Source organism: Balaenoptera physalus, assembly GCF_965194825.1.
Source record: "Balaenoptera physalus genome assembly, chromosome: 13".
Lineage (NCBI taxonomy): Eukaryota > Metazoa > Chordata > Mammalia > Artiodactyla > Balaenopteridae > Balaenoptera > Balaenoptera physalus.
This window is the reverse complement of record NC_138892.1, coordinates 56,899,722-56,926,077: the sequence shown is the minus strand read 5'-3', so window position 1 is coordinate 56,926,077 and position 26,356 is coordinate 56,899,722. Positions and strand designations below refer to the sequence as shown.

Below are 26,356 nucleotides of genomic sequence, written 5' to 3'. Positions count from 1 at the left end.
AAACAATTCTAATTTATTATTTTATGTGCTTGTATATATATGGGTAAAGATAACCAGTCAAATTGATTGGAAAGTATTAAAAAGTTTTCATGATATTCCATGTGAACTAATATTTTTCTTTAATCATTAAAATGTGCTTTCTCAAATTTCAAAATTAACAAATGTTATAAATAATAAATAAATAAATAAATAATAACCCAGCAACTGAATATTTCTTAATGTCCTCTCTACCTCAGGTCCCGTAAGTAGTGTTTTGGTGAATAAATACGGTAGCCGGCCAGTGGTGATGGTAGGAGGTTTGTTATGCTGTTTGGGAATGGTCACAGCCTCTTTTAGTACCAGCGTAGTAGAGCTTTACATCACCATGGGATTCATTTGTGGTAAGTCAAGTTTTGTTTTCAGCTTATTTTCTTCTTAACAGTTCCTGTTGTTTACAAAGCTCTGTCAGAAGCATGAGCAATAGAACATTCTTATTGTTTTCTTTGAATTTCTTTTTTGTATCAGATGCTATCTTAAAGTATTATCATCTGGTACATCAAAATACTGGCTATAGGCTGGCCAATCAAATTTCAAGCAATGGAAACAGCAAGTTATCAGACATGTTATGTGTTATGATATAAATGTCAAAAAGAAAACCTCTTTGGTTTGTTTTTACTGTTTCAACATTTAATATTCAGACAGTGAAGATGGTATTGTGGACACAGACTTTCTGGCATATAAATAGCTTCATTAAAAAAAAATATTTTCATTACTTATTACTATTAGTGTCTGACTTATCACTCATACTAGGTTAAAAATGGTGCCAAAAAAGATATTTCCTGGATTCACTGATTAGCTTTAACAATAGAATTGTTGTTGCCTGTATTTTGATTAGTGGTAGAGCTCTGCATGGATATCCCTTCTTTTTCTTACTAAAGGATTCTGTTTAAAAGCTCTAAAAGGCACATTTGCCACTAAAGACAAATATTTTAAAATGACATCCTGTCACTTGATTATAGTTGTTTCCATGCATGTCTGTAGACTCTAGCTGACCTGAATATGTACATTTGGAAAACACTATCTTTATTAGCCTCAGCAATAAATTGCATTAAACAAATCTACACTCAAAATTTTAAGAAAAATTAGACTTCAACATATAAAGAAATTGAATCATTTACTTTTGCCCACAGATAAAAAGGTAAATGTATTTCTCTTTTTATGACTTTAGATCAGTCTAACCTTGCATTAATGTATTATTTGATTTAAAAATTAGATGTATTAAAGCCTACAGTAAGAGTGATGTTAAAATCTTTCTCTTTACAACCTATGGACAACTCTCTTCTTTTTTGATATGGTAAAACACCTTTGACATTTTTAAAAAATATTTATTTGGCCGCATCGGATCTTAGTTGCGGTATGCAGGATCTTTCATTGTGGTGCACGGGCTCTTCATTACGGCACGTGGGCTTCTCTCTAGTTGTGTCATGCGGGCTCTAGAGCACACAGGCTCAGTAGTTGCGGCACGTAGGCTCTCTAGTTGTGGCGCTCGGGCTCCAAAGCATGTGGGCTCAGTAGTTGTGGCCTGCGAGCTTAGATGCCCTGTGGCATGTGGGATCTTAGTTCCCCGACCAGGGATCGAACCCGCCTCCCCTGCATTGGAAGGCGGATTCTTAACCACTGGATCACCAGGCAAGTCCCTCCTTTGACATTTTAAATGAGAATCTTCTTATATCTAAGAATTGTCATGGTGGAGTGAATGCCCTTTCCTTTGTGCAGAAATACTACATACAGGTGACCTTGAACAACATGGGTGTGAACTGCAGGGGTCCACTGCACTACACGATCCATGGATCCATGGTTGGTTGAATCCTGAGGAGAGCTGGCTATAAATGATACATAGATTTTTAGCTGTGCAGAGAGTGGGCCCTCCTAAACCCCACATTGTTCAAGGGTCAGCCATATGTCACTTGGCCATAGAATTCAGGCTGGGCCCACAAGTAGATGTATTAGGGAAAAGATGGTTTTGATGTTACTGTGTCACAAATATCAATAGCATTTTATGTTATTCTAACTTCAGTTCCATTCCTTTGGGTCTTAAAGGCTTTGGTGCTTCTAGTCAACCATTAAATATACCTATAAGGGATTTATCTTAAGTCATTATCAGCCAAAACTTCTTGGTATCTGAAATCAGACAGGTCTAGCTTTTAAACCTGACTCAGCACACATGAGCCGTGTGATCATGGATAAATAAACCCCCTTATGCCTCAGTCTCTCTGTCTTTAAAATGGGAAAATAATACCTCTTTCCTTTGGGAGTTGTTGTCATGATTAATGTAAAAAATGAATATATGGTACTTTACAGAGAGTACCCAGCATTTTGTCACTTTTAAATAAATATTAACATATAATAATAATCACAACATCATTATATAACATCTTAAAGTTCTAGACCTTACTCGATTTTAGCAAAACCCTTTTTTGTTATTGACGGAATTGGAACTCAAGAAGACTAAGTATTTACCCAGTAGCACACATAGGTAAGTAGTCGAGGCAGATTTAGATCTTTTGATTTCAAATCTCATGTTCCTTTTACCATGCCAGACAGGAAATAGATGACCACAATCTCCTAAGGAGAACTTGCATTAACATCTGAAAGCAAAATTCCAGGTGACAGAATGGGGGCACAGGGAGGGAGGATGGCTTAAGGTAAAGAAATTTGAACTTGGAAACACAATTCCTGGGTTTTAATTTGGGTTCTTCCACTTACAAGCTGCTGACCATAGTTTTATTTAAATGTTGGATCTAATTGCACTCATTCTGCATATCTCACAAGTATAGCTGAGGTAGAATCAGGGAGCATACTGCCCTGTCACTCTCCAAAGCATGTTATTGGTTCCTTCTTGTCAGTTTTTAGAAACCCTATTACAAATATTTAATACAACTATTTGTATTAATTTGTATTAGAGGTTTGCAGTAAGTATTTGTACTCAGAACTCAGTGTTCCAGAATCTTAATACTTAACCAATTTGCAATACTGTCTCAATTTACATAAACTGGTAAATGCAGAAGAATTCTTACTTCTATAGATCCTAAAATAATACAGAATAATGCCCAGGCTAAAGGGGAAAGAGAGGTATCAACAGTTTGTGTAAATCAATTGTATTTACTTTCTAAACAAACTCTTATAGCTCTTCGCGAGCTATAAGAAGTAATTCATTTCTCAAAGGCGATACTCAACACTGTCAGGGTACTGGAAACAGTAGAAACTTTTGACTTATATAAACAATCAGCTTTAATCCCTGAAATGAGAATATGTTTCAAGCAAAACAAAAGTTACTTATTTTTTAGTTAATACGCATGTACCTCTGTACTCACGAAATGTGAAATGTGAGGGATGAAGAGCGTGAAATCGATGGCATGAATTGATTACTCTTTTTTATCATTTGCATAGCTTTGAAAGAAATATCTCTGGGAGACCTAAGATTATTTATAAATGACAACTTTTTTACTCTGTTCACTCTATTCCACTCTGAAAGAAAGTATTCACATTTTAAACGCACTCTTGCCCACAAGGAAGATATTTATTCTGTATATGTGTATATAAATATAGAGAGAGGTTAATTTGTTTGTGGAATTAAGTGATTGTAACTAAGAACGAATGAATTCTGTCCCGGTTTCAACCTATTCTATGATTATTGCAACAGAAGTAGAAGTTTTTGGTTTTATTTTTGTGTTTTAAAAAGAAAGGAATATGAACCTGTCATGCATCTCAGGTGCCCAGTTATGAGAACCTTTTTGTTTACGTGCCATCCTATTGATAATACATAATTATTAAAAATTACTACGTGCTGTTGCATTTTTAGTTCTGCCATTTTCACTTGAATGTACATTTTGAGGAGTAATTTCTTTTGTGAGTGGCATAATGTGTTTGTGTTTTTCTTCCTTTTGTTTTTTTTTTTTAGGTTTAGGTCTAGCCTTCAACCTGCAACCCGCCTTAACAATCCTTGGCAAGTACTTCTATAAGAAACGGCCTATGGCGAGTGGCCTCGCAATGGCAGGAAGTCCTGTTTTCCTAAGTACACTGGCTCCTTTCAATCAGTACCTCTTTAATACTTATGGCTGGAAAGGAAGCTTCTTGATTTTGGGAGGTTTATTGTTGAACTCCTGTGTGGCTGGGTCCCTTATGAGACCTGTTGGACCCAAACTAACTACTAAGAAGTCTAAAAATAAGGTTGGTGTAAGAGCGACTGATCCAGGCATGAAGAAAAAACATAAGAAGAAATCAACATGGGCAAAAATTGATAAGTATTTAGATTTCTCCCTTTTTAAGCATAGGGGATTTCTGATATACTTATCTGGAAATGTCATTATGTTTCTGGGGTTCTTTGCCCCCATTATATTCTTGGCTCCATATGCTAAAGACAAAGGAATTGATGAATATTCTGCAGCTTTCTTGCTGTCTGTTATGGCTTTTGTTGATATGTTTGCCCGACCTACTGTAGGATTCATTGCAAACTCCAAATTAATCCGACCCCGAATCCAGTACTTCTTCAGTTTTGCGGTTTTGTTCAATGGATTGTGTCATCTCTTATGCCCGTTGGCTGAGGACTACCCAAGCCTGGTGGTGTATGCTGTATTTTTTGGCCTTGGATTTGGGAGTGTTAGCAGTATCCTCTTTGAAAGTCTCATGGACCTTGTTGGTGCTCAAAGATTTTCCAGTGCTGTGGGTCTCGTCACAGTTGTGGAGTGTTGCCCCGTCCTTCTTGGTCCTCCTCTTGCTGGTAAGAATATTTCTCATCAAGGAGAGCAAAAAGCATAAAATTCATATCCATTAGCCAAGACTTTCTTTGTAGTGTAAAATGTGGTTTGTAATAATAGATACTAATTGCCTAAAAGACTGTGGGTGTGTTAACTTTAGCCTTTACTATGTGTTTTTAAATTTCCTAATTAGTCTATTTTAGACAAAAATGTCATTCAGAGCCTGGAGTTATGAACTTAAGAATTTAAATTAGACTGATAATTAGCATAATTTTCAGGTTTTTACCTATATCAACTTGTTTTGTGTTTTTAAAAAAAGTATCATAAAAATAAAATTCCACTTTATTTTATCATTGATAAACAGATTTTTCTTCTTTTTTATTAAAATGAGTCAAAAATTTGAAGTAATGCTCTCAAAAGGTCAAGGTCTGTTTTCTTATTGGTTATATTAATATGGAATTTGTTACATGCTTAAGGAATACTTTTATAATTTCACTAATTGGAATATATGAATAGGAATGCAAGAATGAAGGGAAGTTCATTCAAAGTCATTTTCTTGATCAGATACTTATATTCCATATTTATAACAATTACCTTTAGATTTTAAGATCTAAAATACTGTCAGTGATGCCTATAAAAAATCTCTATGCTAAATTATCTAGTAAGGATACTGAGTAAAGACATATGTATAAGTTCATTTGTGAAGTTAAGACTTTGTTTAGTCTTAGACTTCAATGTTATAAATATTAAATACTTTTTGTTGGCCAGTCTTTTTCAGTAATCACTGTATAGCATTGCTTTAGTTAATGCTAAATGTAGGTATTTACTTAGACCTCTTGGCCTGCCCCCTAATGGTCACAATAATTGCTGGGCTAAACATAAATTTTTTTTGTGTATTTAAAATCAGTGTTTAAAGTCTTCCTACATGACATCAAGGAGTCATTTTGAAAGTGGGAAAATTCATGCTTAAATTGTTAATCTTAAGGCACCATTGACATTTACCTTTAGCTTTTTCATTTGGTCAGGAATGAGTGGTATAGTTGTTGACTTTTTCTGTCTACCAGGACTGTCCTCTGGTATCTAGTACAGATGCTTCGGGTGGTATATCTCGCATTATAGGTATGCCAGGGCACCAAAACAATTTTCAAAGTGAATGAAGCCAGTAGGTCTTATTCATTTTGGCCAATATATGCCTATCTTTTCATACAGAATTAGTTTTACCAAATGGGTTTTAGAAGCCTATCCATTACCAATAAAATTCTTGCTATCAACAGAGAAAAATTTATTTCACCAGCCATGGTGGGATGAAAAAAATCAAGTCAGGTCAATAGGCATAATGGATGGGTGCTATGGAAATGAATGAATCTAATTTGGCCATTTCTACCTGGGCTGAGACCTATTTTAATAATAATTACATCAATTTCAGTATCCTTGAGGGCTTATTGTGTTACTATTGCCAAACTATTGCACCAGTGGGATCAGTGGCAATAATTGATTTGGGGCTCATTGTTGAAGCTCTCAGACGATAGCCATAAAAGAGTAGCCATTTTTTTTATCCTGTTTCTGCCTCCTGTTATCCCTGATACTCCTTGACTTTTAGACTGGCTTTTCCTCTATAGCATTCAGTCACTACTAGCATGGCGTCTGGCATATAGTAGGCACTCAATAAATACTTTCGAATGAATGGGTGTTGTTGCAGTTACTTCTTATACGGTTGCTGCTACTGCTACTAGTCTTGTTAGTACAACACTGAAAGGCAGGGAGAGCATGATTTTTATTTTTATTTTTTTCAACTCAAACTTTCACTGCTACATTCAAAAAGAGCTGAAACTTTAGTTCTGGAAATCATATCTGCTTTCTTGATGATGCTAAAAATTCCCAAAACATTTAGAAAGTATGTTGATTTGGCAATCCAAAGGGATGATATAATTCTGATGGGGCAAAAGACCTAATGTTTTTGTATTTAGATATGTAATAATCATTGTATGAATAGGAATATTTGACTAAAGTTAGAATGAAAATTAAATTACACAATTTTTGTTTTGTTTTTTATGTATATATCGTACTTACTCAAATTAACTCAAATAAGTCCATTCTAACATTTACCTAATTAAAGCAGAGAACTTTGTTAAAGTAAATAATTTCACAAGTAGCTAAATTTAATACCAAGCCACTAACTAGATTCTAGTCAGAATGATGGAAATTCATTTTTTTGAATTTTATTTTATTTATTTTTTTATACAGCAGGTTCTTATTAGTTTCTATTTTATACACATCAGTGTATACATGTCAATCCCAATCGCCCAATTCATCACACCACCATCCCCACCCCCCCGCGGCTTTCCCCACTTGGTGTCCATACGTTTGTTCTCTACGTCTGTGTCTCAACTTCTGCCCTGCAAACCGGTTCATCTGTACCATTTTTCTAGGTTCCACATACATGCATTAATATACGACATTTGTTTTTCTCTATCTGACTTACTTCACTCTGGATGACAGTCTCTAGATCCATCCACGTCTCAACAAATGACCCAATTTCGTTCCTTTTTATGGCTGAGTAATATTCCTTTGTATATATGAACCACATCTTCTTTATCCATTCGTCTGTCAATGGGCATTTAGGTTGCTTCCATGACCTGGCTATTGTAAATAGTGCTGCAGTGAACACTGGGGTGCATGTGTCTTTTTGAATTATGGTTTTCTCTGGCTATATGCCCAGTAGTGGGATTGCTGGATCATATGGTAATTCTATTTTTAATGTTTTAAGGAACCTCCATACTGTTCTCCATAGTGGCTGTATCAATTTACATTCCCACCAACAGTGCAAGAGGGTTCCCTTATCTCCACACCCTCTCCAGCATTTGTTGTTTGTACATTTTCTGATGATGCCCATTCTAACTGGTGTTAGGTGATACCTCATTGTAGTTTTGATTTACATTTCTCTAATAATTAGTGATGCTGAGCAGCTTTTCATGTGCTTCTTGGCCATCTGTATGTCTTCTTTGGAGAAATGTCTATTTAGGTCTTCTGCCCATTTTTGGATTGGGTTGTTTGTTTTTTTAATATTGAGCTGATTGAGCTGTTTATATATTTTGGAGATTAATCCTTTGTCCATTGATTCATTTGCAAATATTTTCTCCCATTCTGAGGGTTGTCTTTTCGTCTTGTTTATGGTTTCCTTTGCTGTGCAAAAGCTTTGAAGTTTCATTAGGTCCCATTTGTTTATTTTTGTTTTTACTTCCATTACTCTAGGAGGTGGATCAAAAAAGATCTTGCTGTGATTTATGTCAAAGGGTGTTCTTCCTATGTTTTCCTCTAAGAGTTTTATAGTGTCCGGTCTTACATTTAGGTCTCTAATCAATTTTGAGTTTATTTTTGTGTATGGTGTTAGGGAGTGTTCCAATTTCATTCTTTTAAATGTAGCTGTCCAGTTTTCCTAGCACCATTTATTGAAAAGACTGTCTTTTCTCCATTGTATATCCTTGCCTCCTTTGTCATAGATTAGTTGACCATAGGTGCATGGGTTTATCTCTGGGCTTTCTATCTTGTTCCATTGATCTATGTTTCTGTTTTTGTGCCAGTACCATGTTGTCTTGATTACTGTAGCTTTGTAATATAGTCTGAAGTCAGGGAGCCTGATTCCTCCAGCTCCGTTTTTTTCCCTCAAGACTGCTTTGGCTATTCAGGGTCTTTTGTGTCTCCATACAAATTTTAAGATTTTTTGTTCTACTTCCCTAAAAAATGCCATTGGTAATTTGATAAGGATTGCATTGAATCTGTAGATTGCTTTGGGTAGTATAGTCATTTTCACAATATTGATTCTTCCAATCCAAGAACATGGTATATCTCTCCATCTGTTGGTATCATCTTTAATTTCTTTCATCAGTGTCTTATAGTTTTCTGCATACAGGTCTTTTGTCTCCCTAGGTAGGTTTATTCCTAGGTATTTTATTCTTTTTGTTGCAATGGTAAATGGGAGTGTTTCCATAAATTCTCTTTCAGATTTTTCATCATTAGTGTATAGGAATGCAAGAGATTTCTGTGCATTAATTTTGTATCCTGCAACTTTACCAGATTCATTGATTAGCTCTAGTAGTTTTCTGGTGGCATCTTTAGGATTATCTATGTATAGTATCATGTCATCTGCAAACAGTGACAGTTTTACTTCTTCTTTTCCAATTTGTATTCCTTTTATTTCTTTTGCTTCTCTGATTGCCGTGGCTAGGACTTCCAAAACTATGTTGAATAGTAGTGGTGAGAGTGGACATCCTTGTCTTGTTCCTGATCTTAGAGAAAATGCTTTCAGTTTTTCACCATTGAGAATGATGTTTGCTGTGGGTTTGTCGTATATGGCCTTTATTATGTTGAGGTAGGTTCCCTCTATGCCCACTTTCTGGAGAGTTTTTATCATAAATGGGTGTTGAATTTTGTCAGAAGCTTTTTCTGCATCTATTGAGATGATCATATGGTTTTTATTCTTCAATTTGTTAATATGGTGTATCACATTGATTGTTTTGCGTATATTGAAGAATCCTTGCATCCCTGGGATAAATCCCACTTGATCGTGGTGTATGATCCTTTTAATGTGTTGTTGGATTTTGTTTGCTAGTATTTTGTTGAGGATTTTTGCATCTATATTCATCAGTGATATTGGTCTGTAATTTTCTTTTCTTGTAGTATCTTTGTCTGGTTTTAGTATCAGGGTGATGGTGGCCTCATAGAATGAGTTTGGGAGTATCCCTTCCTCTGCAATTTTTTGGAAGAGTTTGAGAAGGATGGGTGTTAGCTCTTCTCTAAATGTTTGATAGAATTCACCTGGGAAGCCAGAATGATGGAAATTCTGACTAAACAAATAGGTCTATTTCAGAATCACCTGGAATATGCATATGATAAATAATATGGATTTGTGTATACTAAATTTTGCCAGTAATAATTATTGTTAAGAATTAGATGCCTGCATAAGCAAAAGGCAAAACTAAGTATAAACAGTATAAACTGAAGCATGTTTAAAAGTCAGTAAGCTTTGCAATTATATGGCACCAGGCTAGTTTTTCAATGTTCTCAATAATCAAATGGAACAAAAACTTTCTTCCTGATTAGTTTGGCCTTAATAATTTAGATTCAGATAAAGTGAAAAACGGTGATTAGCCTAAAAAGTGACATGACACTTAACCAAGAGGTTTGGTGAAGCCATTTTACAGAGTAGTTAAGAATACAAGATGCAGACAGACTGGTTAGAGCCCAGATTCTGCCACTCACTCACTGGCTACGTAACCATGGTCAAATTACTACGAAGTGATCTTGTAAGGATTAAATGCAAAATTACAAATAAAGCGTTTAGCCTAGTGCTAGGCATAGAGAAAGCATTTAGTAAATATTACCCCCACTAGGAACCTTATAAAAGCCTCTGAATTTGTCCTAAAGAATGTAATTTTTCCTCTTTATCGAAAAGATAGTAAATGTGGAAAGGTTGAAGCAATCTCAATATGTGTGCTATAAATCTATTCATATATGTTTACATTTGTAAATACGTATATGTATTTCTACACATGTAGTTTAAAAATGTATCTTACACATTTATGTATCTATGAATATATACACAAGCACATATATACCTAGCTTGTCTTGGTTGTACACTTTTATTAAGGGTAGTAATTTTCAATAAATTTAATATACTGGTAATATAATGCAGAATATGTCTGTAAATGCCTTTACTATGCATATGTGGAAGTAAATGTGTCTGTAAATGCCTTTACTATGCATATACCTTTACTATGCATAATCTAGTATATTTTTTTCTTTACTAAACGCTCATTTATTATTAACTTAAATAAGAAATAGCTATGCAGTGTGGAGAATTTATTTGCAAATGTTAGCATTTTATGGCTGATTTATTATGCTGTCTTAAAAGACATTCTTTGTCTCTTAGGTAAATTGGTGGATGAAACTGGACAATATAAATACATGTATGTGGCCTGTGGAGCTATTGTAGTCCTAGCCAGCGTGTGGCTGCTCATTGGCAATGCTATCAACTACAGGCTGCTCGCAAAGGAAAAGAAGTTGAAAGAGACAACGAAGAAAATACACACACCTGAGTCCCGAGAATCTGAACCCTTGAAGACACCTAAAAGTCATGATGTTATTGTCAAAAGTATCAAAAGTCAAAAGTCAAAAGGATCAGGGGTTAATCCCTCAGAAAGAGAAACTAATATTTAACAAGAATCACATCTCTGATTTCAGTGTGTATGACTTTCTTAGGAGTATTTTTTTTTTCAACATATTAGAAGGTTTTTAGTTGAAATGAGGAGTCATAATTAAGGATGGAAAAGAGATTTTCCTTAATGGCAACATTTTTAAAACTTTGTTTTTTAAAACTTATTTGGGCAGTTAAATTTTGAGATTATGCATATAAAGAATTCATGCAATGGGCTTATTTCCATACATGACTCTGGTTGCGGTGGTTAAAATGATTTTAAAGTCTTCCAGTGACTTCCAGTCTTGGTTATAGAGATCTGAATCCCAAACCACTGGTTTAAGTAGTTAGAAGGAGTATGTTTAATCCTGTAAGAATATCCTCTCCACATTTCATTTTTTATTTGATATTAAAGTGTGAAATGGAATTGAAGGAAATGAATTTTTCCCAAACATACACACACTGACTTTCACACACTTAAGAACAAGCACACAGGGCATCTGGAGAAAAAAGACAAGTTCAAAAAGAATATTATCACTGTATTTTTTTAAATCCATGGAGAAAAAAGAAATGTGTTATATCTGCATACTACTTTACAGTGTGGATTTTAAAGATAAGAACATGGGTGAAAATGAGGGTGGCCTTAATTTGAAAATACAACTAACTGCTGTAAAAAAAAAAAAAAAGCATATGCATACATGAAATAAATTTGAAAAGACTCCATTTTAAACCATTATTTCTGAGCACTGTCCGACTTGATTCATGCATGCACATGATTTCTTTGAGGAGGACCACCAGTATCTGGTGCTAGTGAATAGAACCCTCAAATAATTTTCAGAATTTACTAATATGTAAATCAAATTAAAAGCCTAAATGACTCCTAGCAATGAGCTGTCTATTGATTTTAAAAGGATTTTGGTTAGTAATCCGGAAAGTAATAATCAGGGACTTCTTTTAACCAAATTCAATCCAGACTCGCTGTTATACTGAGACATCAAAGTGGAATCAACCGGAATCCTGGGTGACAGGCTTACATATAGGCAGAATTTTAATTTTTCCCAACATATAGTGGTGATCAGAGGGTTACTGTTATGAGGAATCCATCTGAGTAAAGCTAAGAGTGGGAGGTGCTTATAGTGAGCCCTCCAAGTTCTCTCATTTTCCTCTTCTCCATGACAAGCAAAAGCAAAAAACAGAAATCCAAACAGGCTTTTTGCTCAGCCACTGAAAATATCTCATACTATAGGAAAGGTAGCACTTGAAAATTCCACCCTCTACCGATAAGCTTTCCTGCTGCCTGCGAGCATAACTAAACCAGGAGACTTAAAAACGGCTTCTAGAACTGGAGGTTGTGTATGATTTGATATATACTTGGAAAGTGTAGATTTAGTTTATAACTTGATAGAAAGAAGCCTGCAACATGCCAACCCAGGTTAATTTAGCAGTTTCTCATTTTCATAACTATGTGAAAACATCTGGGACTGAATCACTCTTGAATACAGAGGCATATGATAGATCTGTGCATTCAGAACTATAAATACCATTTTGAGTAAGTACTTTTAAACAAGAAAGAGTTTATACATTAGGTATAAAGTTATAAATATTCACCTTTATAAATCTGAAGTTTAAATTAAGGTCATGATTAATAAAAAGAATTTAGTGCTTGATTACTGAAATAATGTCATTCTTAAGATGTCAAAAGGAATTTGCCGTTCTTCTTACTATTATTATTGCAGTAGAGGCAGGTGCTATTCTTATTTCCTTAAGGATTGCACTTGGATTCCAAGATTTTGTGATAGTTAACACTAGGGATTTGATTTGTAAACTTTAGGCACTGTTTGAGCATGTGGCTCATGTTTAGCAATCTATAAAAAAATCCATATTTCAATTAATATTCACTTTTTTGCATAGAGAAAGGTGTTTGTATTTTTAAAATATTAACTAAAACAATATGTGCCAATACCATAGGTAAATAAATCAGGGAAAATGTGACAATATATAGTTGTTCTTAATTTATTTTCACCCAATCTTGAGTCTTGAATGAGCTATTTTCATATTATTAGTGTTTGTATTCAACTCTGACTTGTCATAAGAAGTGTGACATCATAAATTGTTCAGTAGCTTTCCAATCTTAAATGTTTCCAAAAAAGTGCCTTGAATTCTCTGAAGATACATATTTAAATTAATATAGATAATAGACTTCTGGGACAAGTAATGATCATGGGGTTTTAGGGCTAAGGCATAGTCCTTTTTATCACCTGCTGGTGGGTGCATTCCAGTGGCTTTCTCCATGGAAGGAGGTTTATTTACTTGCTGCTGAGGTTCTTGTCAAGTCAAAACCAATTTGTATTTGTTCTATTGCTCTTTGATCATCTTCTTTAACTTTTCATTTCTAACACTGATTATATTAAATTGTTAAAAAAGAAAGGGAAGTGAAATTGCACATTCAAAGCACATGACATGATGTATACAGTCATGCCTGGCAGTAGCACTGCACAGAGTTACAAATATGGATGCATCTGAATTCCTATACATAAATGTTGAAAGTTAAATCACAACACACTTGAAACAGTGATATAAACTCACACACAGTTTTCAGAATTGTTTCAGGGTAAAATAAATGTTTCAAGTTGTTTACTCTCCCAAATCCCTTGAACTTGTTAGAATATTTGTTGCTTGAACAGAATCTTTCAGAGATTGAGAAGAAAATATCAACCTAGAACACTTATTATTATAAAGTTGCCTAAATGAAGGAGAAAATATAGTTGGCTTTCTGCAACAATTAGTGATTAGTCAGAAAGTATTTCTTCCTCAAGGGAATGACAGGTTTTAGATGGTCAAGATGAAGCATGAAGCAAAGTCAGAAACCATTAAAATACCTTTTAGTCCATTTTTCTGTTATGGAATTGTGCAGAAGGAAGGTTATCATAAACCTGGGTACCAAAATAATTCATGATCACTGGCTAGTTTAAGTATTTTTCCATTTGTGATAACAAGACTCCTCGTATTTTTCACCATTTAATCTTAAATGTTCCTTCACTAATTTATGAATGCAATATGGGATACAGACATGTCCTGACACATGCCCATCCTCTTTCTTGATCCTTTTTGGAGGATCACAAACCAGCACACATTTAAGAGGCAGTTGGGTCAGGTTCTGGTGTGCTTCACATTGGAAGACAGGATGTTTTCTCAGTGTAAATTGACATGGCTCATAAATTTCACTTCTTTAGTACCAAGTTCTAACCACCTTATCTCATGGGTCTCCCCTGGACACTAGGAAATAAGTAAAATAATTTGGTTTGATATATTTGAATGTACACTTTAAAAATCTAGGTATTTTTTACTCATCTGTCTCTGGCTGTACATGGCAGAAAAAAAGACCATAAGATGTATGCTGAAAATGTAAGTTTTTATATTGATGTTATAAAATGTAGAGGTATACTTAATCAGTTAGTTGAAACTTATTTTCCATCCAAAAATACCTTTAAAAAAAACCCCTCTTACATGTACAATGTTGCAGGCTTTTAATAAAACAAAATAAATAATCATGATTGTTAGGCTCAAATTAATAGGGAAAAAGGATGTGAAGTGGGAAGGGAATGGATATTTACGTTTCCTGCATTTTGCCTATTTGATATTCAAATCGAATCATAGGTAGAGGCTATTGGCCTGATATACTAGACGAGTGAAACAAAACAAAAAACAGATATACAAAGAAGTTCACAAATTACCCAAAGTTAAAAGGTAGTATGTGACAGAACCAGAACAAAAACTCAGGTTTACTTAAAAGCAGAAAGAGCTCCTAGGGTGTTCACTGCCATGCCACCTCCCCCTAGAAGCTGTAGATACAATGGTAGATAAAATATAGATACAAAAAAATTAAACACTATGTGGTAAACCAATTAGATTCAACTGCAATCTGTATTATGATTTATTTAGTGTTTATTATAGACTGCATTTGCTATAACCTGAATATATAATTTCAACTTGCCTGCTTTTCTAACCAATGCAAATTATCCCAAATAATGTTAATGATTATATAATAGCTGTAATTGCTTCACTGTGACTTTTTTCATAAAAATAATGAAATATTTATATGACTCAGGCATAATATATTTTCCCTGAGGTTGGGTTTAGAGGAAAAATGCTATTTTCTTTATGGATAAGTAATTCCCATATTAGTTGCTATTTATTATGACTCAAAAATAAAAAGTACTTACTATGAAACATTATGTTCAGAATTATAGCGATTCTCACTTATAGGATTATCCCAAGCTACCAAAAATTTGTAAAAGTCTTATGAGATACAAAAGATTTGGTTCATCTACACAGTGTATATTTATTTGCATCACTTAATGCAACTGCCACTACACTGTAACTAATTTTTCAAGTTTCCTGAACATCTGTATTGTTATTCTCCTTTCCGTCCCTTTCTTCTACAGAGAGAACAAGTGCCATTGCTTTTGTCTTCTTCTTCTAGACTTTTGGCATCCTTAGAATATTGTTCTCTTTAGCTCTATTTCAGATGGTGCACTTCTAATGTCATACATCTTTCACAAAGTCACTCATGCTGCATCTGGTCCTATATATTTGGTTTGCAGCAATGACCATATTCCTGGAGTCATCAGTGTATACTTTTGGCTAAGACCACTCATCTTCACCAGTAAGGGAACTCATGTGACTGTAGGCTTGAGGTTTCCTGGATAAGGAAGGTGCTTATATTATAGAAGATTTTTTGTTATTATGAATCTTCCTTATGCATGATAAATAGATAATTGAATATGACTTTTAAGAATCTAGAAAAATCGATCTTCCTGTCCTTGACATTTACTATTCTGGATGTTTGTAACTCTCTTAAAGTGCCTGAAATTTTGAGAAACAAAGCTTACCATCACAGCATAGCATCATTATATGTCATCCTGTAGGCTTTTTCAATGCAATTACATCACAGATACATCATAACAACTAGATTCTTGCCATGACAATTCACAATACCAAAGAGCATCAAAATCATTGAGATAAAAACTGAAATTACAGTCTTTACTCATCCTACTTATTTTTTAGGTTTTGATTTCTACATATTTATGTGCACGATCTCACATTTGAGAAATGCACTTAAAACATGAAAAGCCCAATTATTAGTAATTAATTATAATGCTTGTATAATCAAAATCACAAACTATCTTTATTGATAGTTTTTAAAAAATGAATAATTTGCTGAGTTCACATTCTTTTCTGTAGTTCTGATTTTCTCTTCTTTGTTATCAAATTGTACACTTTAGGTTTTAATGCTTCACAAGGTCCTATGATCTGGTCTATCTTAGTCTTCTGCTTTGCCTTCACTTTATTTCACTTATGTTCAGTTCATGAAAGAATTATTATAGCAATGAGAATCATAACTTTAGGTCTCTACTTTAAGAGGAAAAGGAATATTGCAAAAAGGAATTTTTTACTTTAGTGGGACATATGAAAACTTTTAGACCAAATTATTTATCCCATCCCAACCCCATGCTGTGTACATTCCTCCCCTCCTTTTTTTCTATGATTATTTTTTTAAATAACTTTTAAAAATTATTTTTCTTTCTTCATTTTTCATAATGTCTAGGCCAACTTCTTTAGCATTTTTTATCTAATTATGGACATTTTTAGTGCAGCATGTTTGTTTCTTTGGTGGGTTTAGTTATATCTCCACTACTTGCATAATCTCCATGTTTTTCAGTCTTCATATGTACATGTTAATAAGGTGAGTAATATTCAGGAGTATTTCAGTAGGCTATGATTCTGTGACCACAAATTCATTACCATATCAGCAAATATTTTTCTTCACATGGTTAAAAAAAAAATTTTTTTTGTTTCAAATTCAAATATGGCAAAATAAGCTAGAGAGCTCTGTATGAAAACATTGGTATTCAACATTCTATTAAGACATAAGTCAGTAAAAAGTTCTATTCAGATGAACAAAAGAATGGGATTCTTACCGCGTATGAATTTCAGGGTGAAATTTTCAAACATATTCTAAGTGTTTTATTCTGAGTTTTTAGTTGTTGTTTTACATTTATATGCATCTTAAAAAAATGTTTTTAAGTTAGACTCAGTTTATATAACTTGTTCATTCGAGTACAAGTTTCTGATATATTATTTAATGGACTTTATTTTTCTGCCACATGCTTTCTATTTCTAACTAAAGCATGAATATTTCTGGATTTAGTGAGAAAGGACATGTAAACTAAAATGTTTATTTTCTAAGCATTAGATGTAATTGTGTTTTGATTTGTATTGCATTTTGGTTTTGATATATTAAAGTTAGGTTTGTTAGATATCTGCCTTTTGACAGAATAAGACTAGAGCAGGTAAGGTCTTTGCCTAAACGTATATATGTCCTCTGAGTAAATGCAGACGTGGAAATAGAACCAGGTCTTTTAACTTCTAACCCACTTTTTTTCTCCATTAGCCATCCTATTTGTAATAGTGAACTTTATAGGCTAAATACATATTTTCTTGGAAACACATATTCTAACCTTACTTGATAAATACTTTATTTCCAAAATGAATACATTTCTCCTAATTGAATCATCCTTTGCAAAATGACGTTTATAAATGTAATTTGGAGAATATTTGCTGATTCCCACAGCAGATAATTCTAAGTGAATTGGACATAATAACTACTGGGATGAATGATTTTGCACAATATCTGTTGTTATAGCAATATGTAAGTCATTAAAATAATACTCACCAGTAACTTGTTTATAGAATCCATGTGTCCATATTCCATTAATTCCTTTTATTTTGCTTATGTTCATATTTGTTTTAGAAGCATCATTCACTCACTTCTTTTCTAAAAGTATAATGCCAGAGCACAGAGTGTGCAATACAAGTTTGCTAAATTATTAACTTGCAAGAAATTTTCACTACTGTGTAACCTTGAAGAGAAGGGAACACCCCAACCATATTTGTTGATCTAAGAATCTGAGGATGAGTTAATAAAATTAATAGAATAAAATCTATCTCAAAAGTTCTTGCTTTTTAAATGGTCATTTCACCTACTTAAACAATACTGAAATCTACAACAGGTGTCTGGCAACAGTAAGACTACAGTTTCTTTTATTTTAGAGATACCATCTACTTGCAGCCCCATCTTATCTAGATCTTATTTCTAGATTTTTCCCTTTTGCTTTCATTCAAAAAAAAAAAAAAGAAAAACACTCCTAAATAAAATCCCTGGTGAAGGGAAAGAGTGGTTGCTAATAGGAATTCACTCTGTAAAAGTGTAAAAACAGGAATCTGTACTCAGTATTTGTTTGCTTAGTTCATCAAGGATATTTACACTAAGAACATACTTAAATAAAAGTTTTGATAAACTGATGTGTCACAGTAAACTTTTTCATAAACAGGGCCTTAAACACATTTACAGTCAGTGACATGTCTGGACGTGTTTGCTTAGATTCAGCTAAACTGACATCCAGATGCTAAATGTGCATTGTCATTGTGATGGGGGGAGTCTGTAGCTACAGTGAGTACATCAACTTAATAACATAAGATTCTTTCTTCGTAATGATGGTAAAAATGGCATTGCACATTACTTAGATATTCGGCATAGAAATCCCTCTTTTGAAGATGGAAGAGCAGGATCTTTTCAAATATTTGCTAAACTTTTACATTCGATTTGAAGCTTTTATTTAAAAGCACGTTCCCCCAAATATTTTAAACCAGCATGTTGGTTAACATTTCCTAGAATGAATAATTCCCCATTTTTAAGGAATTTTTGAAAACATTTCATTTACTACTTGTATTTCTTCAACACATGTTTTTTCTTATCCCATTATTACATTTGGGCAAATATTAAAAGTAAGATTATTGGGATAAAAGTTATACATAATGACATGTTTCTAATAAGACAGACTAAGGCATTCCTTGGCAATAGCTGAACCTAGATAACTTTTGCAAGAAATCTTTAGGGATTGGATTTAGGGGTTAATCTATAGAATTATTTTTTTTAAATATAAATTATATTTTAGGTTGTATTTTTATGATTTTTAAGTGAAAAAAATTTAAACCTAAATCATCACTGTACATATTTCATTTTCTTAAAAAAATCAAAAAGCTATAAAATAATTAATATAAATGCCTGTCAAAGTTTAAAAATAGAACCCTCTTTTTTTTGCCTTCTTACAGATGAAGGTACTTAAAGTGACTGTGATTTGATCTTGGAATATATATTTATGTCTGTACTTTTTGTACATGTAGTAGTTCTGAACTGGGCAAATAAAATATGTGGGACAAAATTAACCAAAAATGAAAGAACTGGTATTTTCATACAAATATGTATTTTGTTTTTAATGTAAATATAGTGTAGATTTATTTAAATCAGGAATATATTATATTGTTGATCATTTTAAAAGTTTATTTAGTTCAATATGTTCCAACTTCATTTTTAAGCAAGCTTGTTTGACTACTGAACCATTTATTGCCTAACTTTCATTTATACTATGATGTTATATAGACAAAATGTTTTAGAAAAATCTCTATTGTGGTTTTTAAGTTTCACTATATAACTAATTTGAAACCAAATGTTGAATTACTCTGTGGGAGTACATATTTTGCCTGTGGTTTTGAATATATTTTCAAATTCATCTATTTCTTACTAGACTGTGAGCTCCTTGTGGACAAGGATATTATCTTAGTTATAATAACTTTAATGCCTAGCAAAGTGCTAGGCACAAAATAATTCCTTAATTGAAATGAATTGATGGACCTAGATTATTAAATGAATACTACAGTATTCTATGATGCAGACTGAATATATATTAGAAAAATTCTCTGGCTGATTTTCAAAGACTCAATGTATATAAAGGGAATTCTCTGGCTAATTTTTAAAAATTGGGAAAACAAACATGTAGCATTTGCTTTATCTTAAAATTGATACTCTGTTTTAAAGGTTTATTTTTATTTTATCAGTAAACATTCTATGCAAATGCTGAAATATGCAACAGCTAAACTTCATGGTACATATTAACTAGTTTTATTTTCTTTACAAAATCAGAAATGCTCAATTTAGGCTTCCTGGAAATAAATGTTGACAATCATTTTATTAACCAAAGGTGCTACTTATTTTCCAATATTTACCTTGATCATAAGTGCTCCTGTCTGCTGAGCTTTATTTCTTCCTTTCTGGAGGGAGTTGCAGGGAGAGGAGTGCAAAAAAAAATTACATCTTTTTTGTCTGAATTATGCAATTTAGCACTGTATGTGTTCCTTTGTACTCTATTATTATTGTATTTTAATTATTATTTCTTACTGCTCACTAATTTTTATTTCAGGCCTAGGCTGTTTCTTAGAAAGTATATGCATGTATATTTATATAATATGTAAGAAAAAAACCTGTATTGCTTATTAACTTAAAACTAAAATGACGAATAAATGTTTATGTTAAACTTTGAAATGAAATCTGCACTGCTTTTTTTTAAGGACCATTAAATGTTATGCTAAACTATGCTAATCAAAACATAATTTCCCACATCACCTCAGTTGTTAGGGCACTTCTTTTTTTTTGAATGTACATAACCGATTAATGTCAATGGAAGTCAGACACAGCCAAAATGCAAGCCATTCCTAAGGGCTGAAATGAATGTCTATTGTTGTTTTCACGTATATACAGTTTACTAGATTTACACAGAGGGGATACATTCAGTTCAAGAAGAGAACATTACCTGCACCACAGAAGTTTCCCCTCAAATCCCTTCCCGGCCTACTCTCCCTCCTTTAACTTTTTCTTTAATAGACTTTAGTTTTTAGAGAAGTTTTAAGTTCACGGCAAAATGGAATAGAGATACAGAGATTTCTCATACATGCCCCGTCCCACACATGCATAGCCTTCCTCATTATCAGTGTCCCCTCTCAGAGCGGTACATTTGTTACAACTGATGAGCCTACATGGATGTGTCATTATCACCCAAAGCCCATAGTTTACATCAGGGCTCAGTCTCGGTGTTGCACACTCTATGGGTTTGGGCAAATTTATAATGACATGTATCCACCTTTATAATATCATACAGAGTAGTTTCACTGTCCTAAAAATCCTCTTTGCTCTGCCTCCCTCCCTGGAAAATGTAGATAAGGTAACATTTGCTTAAAAACCAGAAGGCGGTGAAGGAATAAGACATGCAGATTTCTGAATGACGAACATCCCAAGCGAAGGAAACTGTAAGTGTGAAAAGTCTGAGCCAGGAGCATGTCTGGCAAGTTCAAGAAAGGGCAAGATGTTCAGCCTCACTGGAACAGAGAAAATGAAGGGGAGACACAGTAGACGAGATCAGAGAAGGGGTTAGGGATTGATTTTAGAGACATACTGGTCAAAGGATTTTGACTTGTACACCGAGGGATAGTAGCATTTTTTAATAATCATTTTTCATCAAGATAGAAGACAAAAATAAGAAAAGTAATGCAACTGTAGAAGAAACCTACAACCAAATCAATAATGTTCTACCATCTCCCTCTACTATACTGCCGCACTCCACCTGTGGTCTCTGTTCTAGTTTACATCGGTCTTTACCAGTCTATTTTTAGTATATAATCCTCTAGTCCATTTTCTCTAGTATCTCTAATCCTCCAGTCCATTTCCCCTTATATTTATTCACATTCTAGCCAGATTTCTATCAAATCACTGTCACCCTCACAAATATTCAATGAACTCTCCGTTTTGTGAAGGAAAAAGATTAAAGTCCTGAGCATGGTATTAAAATTCTCGTTTCCTACCACCACTTACCTTTCCAAACTTATTTCTTAATAAATCCTTTTATAATTACTAAAATATAGTCACATGGGTCTCTTATTTTCATAAATCTGCCAATTTTTTTTTTTGCCTCATGCTATTCCATAAACCTATGTTTTTTCTCATTCCTTGACCTAATGAATTCCTACTTATAAAGGTCCAGTAAATGTTTTTCAGTTACTGACGTTTACTATAAGACTTAATTATTTACTAGACTTCAATTAAGATGCAAGCTTGAATATACATCTATACATATACATCTAATTCCACCCATTCTAAATTCTAAATAAAACTGTCAATACACTAAGAAAAATAATCTACACTTGTATTTGAAATAGGGGAAAATTATGTAAACATGCCAGAAACTAAAATTTCTTCTAGATAAAGGGTAGAATGGCTATGTGCAAAATGCATAGGAACATTCCTGATGTTTGCTCCCTATCAAATATCCCTTACTCCTTTAAACAATCTCCTACCTTACTCATTCCTTAGTGTAGATATCAAGCTCACATTTTCCCATAGACGTTCATCTCTTGGCTAATAATCTTTCTGGTTTTAGCCCTTTGTTAAGTCACTATTTCCAGACTCTGACTTTTTTTTTTAATCAACCTTGAGATATACATGACCAAAAAAAAAAACAAAAGCCTATATTTAAGGTATACAATGTGATGTTTTGATATACATCATGAAATGATTACTACAATCAAGCTAATTAATATATGCATTGGCTCACATAGTTATATTTTGTGGTGAGAATACTTAAGACTAACTCTTAGCAAATTTCAAGTATACAATACGGTATTTTTACCAACACTCACCATGCTGCACATTAGACCTCCAGAACTTATTCAGCCCTCAAAACTGAGCCCATGCACCCTTTTACCAGTATCTCCCCATTTTTTCCATCCCCCAGGCCCTGGCAACTATCATTCTACTCTCTGTTTCTATGAGTTTGAGTTTTTTAGATTTCACACATAAGTTAGATCATGCAGTATTTGTCTTTCTCTTTCTTCCTTATTTCACTCAGGATAATGTCCTCCAGTTTCATTCATGCTGTCACAATGGCAGGATTTCCTTCTTTCTCATGGCTGAATAATGTAATAATGTTCCATTGTATGTATACCACATTTTCTTTATCCATTCATCTGTCCATGGACACTTAGGTTGCTTCCATGTGTTGGCTTTTGTGAATATGCTGCAATGAACACGGTTATACAGATATCTCTTTGAGATACTGATATCATTTCCTTTGGATATATATGTAAAAGTGGGATTGGTGGATCAAGTGGTAGTTCTATTTGTAATTTTTTGAGAAATCTGCATGCTGTTTTCCATAATGGCTATACCAATTTACATGCCCACCTACAAAATACAAAACTTCTTTTTTTTCCACATCCTTAATCAGCACTTGTTAACTTTTGTCTTTTTGACAATAGCCATCCTAACAGATATGAGGTGATATGTCATTGTGATTTTGATTTGCATTTCCATGATGATTAATGATGGCGAGCACCTTTTTACATACTTGTTGACCATTTGTTTGTCTTCTTTTGAAATATGTCTATTCAGGTTCTTAGCCCATTTTTTAATTGGGTTAATTTTTTTTGTTGCTATTGGTTTGCTGTTGGGTTAATCTGATATTAACACCTTATCAGACATATGGTTTGCAAATATTTTCTCCCATTCTGTAGTTAGCCTTTTTATACTGTTGAATGTTTCCTTTGCTGTGCAGAAGCTTCTTCATTTAATGCAATCCCATTTATCTATTTTTGCTTTTGTCGCCTTTGCTTTTGGTGTCATACCCCAAAAAATCATTGCTCACACCAAGGGCAAGAAGATTTTTCCTTATGTTTTCTTCTAGGAATTTTATGGTTTGGCATTTTAAATACAAGTCTAATCTATTCTGAGTTGATTTTTATATATGGCATAAGATGTGTGTCCAGTGTCATTCTTCTGCATGTTAATATCCAGTTTTCCCAACACCATTTATTGAAGAAACTATTTTTTCCACATTGTGTGTTCTTTGCAACCTTGTCAAAGATCAGTTGACCATAAATACATGGATTTATTTCTGAGCTCTCTAGTCCAGTCAGTTTAAAACATAGAGCATCTCTTTCTAGTGGTTCCCTCATAAGCCCTGGGATTCTCTTTGACTGCATGAATCTGGGTCATATACTCATCTTTCGACCATTCCCTGTATCTAAAGCAATTTGTTTGTCCAGGCTAAATCTCAATGCAGTCTTGCCTCTTCTCAACCTTTTTGTTTGGGTGTGAGTGGAATATATTTTTTCAGAGGAAATCTGAAATGCTGTACTGAAAAGGAGAAGATGCTGGGTAGGCAAAACCAATAATGGCTACTGCATATTGAAAAAAATTGGTGACTTCTAGTTGCTATGTTTGTACTGATTATATTTTTCCATTTTTAATTTTCTTTCATTGCAATAACTGATGCCTCATGAGGTTCGAATTAAGAACATTATCATCATTATTATTATTGTATCAACCTTCTTGACTTCTGTATGAAAGGCACACTACTAAAATGAAGTTTGCTCATTACCCGAAGTTGAAACTCATGTAACTATTTCTTATTTTAAGGAATAACTGATTATAAAGCATAACTATATTTGCTATCACAAAGTTAAACTTTCACACTGTATTTCACTCTTCAAGCTTAATTATCAACAAGAATATCTACTTCGAGAAATTTTCCATATTTTCATCTTTATAAATATGGTTTATACAACTTTCATTTTAAAATTAAGAAGTCAATTTAAAGCTTGAATTTGTTAAGTTTTATATAATATTGAGTTGACCAAAAAGTTCGTTTGGTTTTAAGTAAAAATAAAAGACACATTTTTCATTTTCACCAAGAATTTTATTGAACAATGTATCACTAACCGAATGAACTTTTTGGCCAACCCAATATTAAAACCTGGTGTTCTAGCAAGTGAAAATTAAATTGAAAACATAATGATCTGATACAAATCATTTGAATACTCTTTTCAAAGTATATATAACCAAATTGTATATGTACATAAGGAAAATAGTGGAATCATACATATTTCTCTAAAGTGCTAATTACTCTGTCACAGAATTTTTCATACAACACATTAGGTAACAGGTACTTTAACATAAGTAGTATGCAGAGAAAGAAGTTGTTTAGCGATATCACTAACTAGAGCAAAGTGGGGTAGAAAGATGCAGCTATCTTCAGGCTTATATCTATTAAAAAATAGCCTGTGGAATATAAAAATAAAGTCAGACTTATAGAAATAGAGACTAGAAAAATGGTTACCAGGAGCAAGTGTTGGGGGAAATAAGGAGAGATTGCTAAAAGGATACAAACTCTCAGCTGTAAGACGAATAAGGTCTGAGGATCTAATGTAAAACATGGTGACTGTAGTTGTTAACACTGTGTTGTGCAATCGAAATTTGCTAAGAGTAAAACTTACATGTTCTCACACACACAAATAAAGATAAATATATGTAGTAATGGATGTGTTAACTAGATGGGGGCAGTCCTTTCACAACGTGTACCTGTATCAAATTGCCATGATGTACACGTTAAATATTTTATCATTTTATATGACAATTATACCCAATAAAGCTGAAATTTTAAAAAAAGAAACAGATGAAATATGATGTATGCTTTTGTCCCCAGGAAAACTTTCCCAGTCACTTTTAGACTGAGTATTACAGAGACCAAGGTGTTTTTGCAGACAGTAGAGGAGTCACTTCTGGGACAAAGGGAAGTCCAAGAAGGTAGTTACAAGACCAGGATGCTCTTTACCTGCTTCCATCCATGCAACTATTTTTTGTTAGAGGAGGATCCATCTACTATTGTATTTGAAAAGGATTCCACTGTTTTAAATAAAAGTTTGAAGACCAAAAATAATAACAATTATCTGAAATTCCTAATAATTGTATTAACCATTTCAGTTGAAAGTGATTGAGGCCCAACTGGATCCAGTTTAATTAAAAAGAAAATTTATTGACATGACAGCATACAAAGTTGAAGGAAGACCTGTAGGTATGAGGATATCTCTGACATATTGAAACTTGACACCCTCAGGATAACTTGTCTCTCATCTCTTCTTTTTTCTGTGTGTATCTTCATTCTGTCTGTGTTAGACAGGAGTGTGCTTAGGTGTTATATACACACAACTCTGACCACAGGTAAAAGAGATATCCCTCATCCCCTACACATGCATGTGTACACAATACCCCCAACTCCAACACACAGGCATGATAGTTCCAGTTAAAAATCCAGGGGAATGATTCCAATTGTCCTTTCTTGGGTTATTATGCCCATCCCTGGACCAATGTCTTGAATCTATTTTACGAATATTCCAACTTGGGTCACATGGCTGCCCCTGGGATTGGGGACCAGGTTCTATTATCAGAAGGAGGGAAAAGGACTCTTGGGCAGATAAAGACAATAGGCACTACAATAACCAAAGAAAAAAGATTGATTAGAATAATTTGAATAATTGCTTTAATTCCTTATTTATTTTTGCTTCCCTCTGGGCCAGAAGTGTAACAAATTATTTAAGTACATAACAAGCTTTGGAGTTAATGAGGGCAAGACATGAGGGGAGTGAGCATGGAGGGAGGCATGTTGGAAACTTTGAGGGCAAATTTAATTTCAAAAACTAT

General features: G+C 33.6%; 1 protein-coding gene across 19 annotated transcripts in view; it reads left to right on the top strand.

Annotated features, from left to right (window-relative positions):
• The window catches only part of SLC16A7 (solute carrier family 16 member 7), a 165,298-nt gene extending 147,166 nt beyond the window's left edge, over positions 1-18,132 (top strand). For all 19 annotated transcript variants that reach the window (XM_082422834.1, XM_082422837.1, XM_082422836.1 and 16 more), the window contains 3 exons: positions 237-380; positions 3,941-4,759; positions 10,666-18,132. In XM_082422834.1, the coding sequence (XP_082278960.1) occupies positions 237-380; positions 3,941-4,759; positions 10,666-10,952 (1,250 nt within the window). In that variant the 3' untranslated portion in view covers positions 10,953-18,132. The remainder of the gene's footprint in view (positions 1-236; positions 381-3,940; positions 4,760-10,665) is intronic.
• Positions 18,133-26,356: the final 8,224 nt, after the last annotated feature.